The sequence below is a fragment of the Alligator mississippiensis genome, chromosome 7 (genome assembly GCF_030867095.1).
Source record: "Alligator mississippiensis isolate rAllMis1 chromosome 7, rAllMis1, whole genome shotgun sequence".
NCBI lineage: Eukaryota > Metazoa > Chordata > Crocodylia > Alligatoridae > Alligator > Alligator mississippiensis.
The window spans coordinates 27,768,145-27,770,348 of NC_081830.1; the positions used below are offsets into that span (position 1 = coordinate 27,768,145).

Below are 2,204 nucleotides of genomic sequence, written 5' to 3' on the forward strand. Positions count from 1 at the left end.
TGTCATGCACAGCTTCCGTACCCAAGCCAGAAAAAGACTCCTGAAGCTCAAGGTCACAGCTAGGCTTGAGGATGAAGACAAGAAACACACTTCCTAGTGTATTCTTTCCACATCAAAATACTGGGGATAAGACTAGATAATATGTCATGTGCATTTGTATGATAATTGGCAACTCACAATCAGATGGTAGGATTCAAATCCCATAACCATGCAGCATCAAAGGATAGAGAGGGTGATTATACTAATCAATTTTAAAAAATCTGCTCTCCAGGCATATCTGCCTAGCCAAAAGTAGGCCTTAGCTTACAGAAAACTGGACAAGTGTAGAAAAGACACATACACAGAAGTGATATCCTTGTCTTATTTATATTGCCATCACATGACTGAAGATGGTAGATCTGATTCCCACTGGTGGAAATGGAGGCAGCTCCACTGAAGTCACTAAGCCAGGTCCTCCTACAGCATAAATCAGTCAGGTTCCATCCAGCAAAATGAAGTCAAGCTATTTTGGTGAGGATCACATTAAAGGCTGAGGTTTAATTCTTCTCTCACACATATCCATTTTACGCAGGAAGTTCACACTGTCAGCTGCAATGGCTCCAGTCCTGCTTTACAAGCCTGGAGAAAAGACTTGGTGTGGGACTGCCAATGGTCATGAAATGGCTATAAGAAGAATCTAGCTCACTTTTGTACATATTATACTGTCGAAGACAACCTGATAGTGCCGAAGACGCACAATGTAACAGCAAGTTCATTGGGGAAGGATGTGCATCCGGTGGTCAGGGAACAACAGACAGCGAGCCAGTTTCCTCACAGCAGCAAGGATATCCTTGTTCCTTATGCTGTAGATGATGGGATTCATTGTGGGGGGCACTACGGAGTATATGACACCCACTATGAGATCCAGCCCTGTTGAGGTGTGAGAAGTAGGTTTTAAGTATGCAACCGTGGCAGAAAAGACAAACAAGGAGACCACAGTCAGGTGAGGGATGCAGGTGGAAAAGGCTTTATGCCGGCCCTGCTGTGAAGGTATTCTCAGCACTGTGATGAAGATCTGAATGTAGGAGGCAACAATGAGAATGAAACAGGATAACATTAAACAAAAACTGAAAAACAACATACACAGTTCCCTGAGATATGCATCTGAGCAGGAAAGCTTGAGGAGTTGGAGGACTTCACAGAAGAATAAGTCCACTGCATTGCCACCACAGAAGGTGAATGGAAACATGTTCCAGGTGTGCATGATAGAGTTCAGTATCCCTGAAACCCAGGCATTGCATGCCATCTGGATGCACGCTCTTCTGTTCATGACCATCTCATAGTGCAAGGGCTTGCAGATGGCAACATAACGGTCATATGCCATGACAGTGAGAAGGGCAAAATCTGCTCCCACCAAGAAGAGAAAGAAAAAGACTTGTGTGGCACACCCAGCATAGGAGATGGTTGTGATGTCCAGCAGGGAGTTGACCATGGCTTTGGGGATGATGACAGAAATGGTTCCAACGTCCAGGATGGACAGGTTCATCAGGAAGAAGTGCATGGGGTTATGAAGGTTGTTTTCAAGGATTACTACCACAATGATGAGAATGTTTCCCATCAGGACACTGAGGTATATCACTAGGAACATGACAAAATACAGGATCTCCAACTCCCAAGCCTCAGAGAATCTGAGGAGTGTGACTTCAGACACAGAGCTGTGGTTGGACATTTTCTTTCTTGCAGAGAGAATCAAAGAACAAAAAGCTCAGGGTTAGATTCAACATGTAATTGTTCATGTGAAAAAGCCCACTGAATCTCCTAGAGACAGAACCTCCCCCTGATGTTACTTATCTGTCTGAGTTAAGCTCTTGCTGATTTCCATCAAGAGGACTTGGGGGTGTAACCCCCTTCCCCCGAGAAAGACTCTTGGCTATCACCAGGTGTTCAGGGAAGGGTAAAACAGTCACATTGTGTTCAGTGAGCATCCTCCCAATTCACATAGGGCCAGGGGAGAATCATTTGGAGCCAGTGAAACAAGAGCATGTACACCCAAGGTAATCAAGGTGAATCAGAACCATTGGCTTTGGAGTATAGGAGAGATCTGAATTGAGAGAAAGGAATAACAGTCTCTCCATTTCGCAAAGGGGAAAATGCTGCACCCAGGGCCAGATTCTGATACGGTATATTTTACTGACACAAGTTCCTGCCGGCCTATATCATTCCTA

The 2,204-nt window shown here is 44.7% G+C and overlaps 1 protein-coding gene across 1 annotated transcript; it reads right to left on the reverse strand.

Moving 5' to 3' along the window:
* Positions 1-751: 751 nt before the first annotated feature.
* On the reverse strand, positions 752-1,708 carry LOC102560827 (olfactory receptor 14C36-like). Its single transcript, XM_006263243.1, has one exon. The coding sequence runs from the start codon at positions 1,706-1,708 to the stop codon at positions 752-754; it is 957 nt and encodes a 318-aa protein (XP_006263305.1).
* Between the last annotated feature and the right edge of the window lie 496 nt (positions 1,709-2,204).

Coding starts and splice junctions, on each gene's coding strand:
- LOC102560827 (XM_006263243.1), bottom strand. CDS start 1,708: ATGTCCAACCACAGCTCTGTGTCTGAAGTCACACTCCTCAGATTCTCT.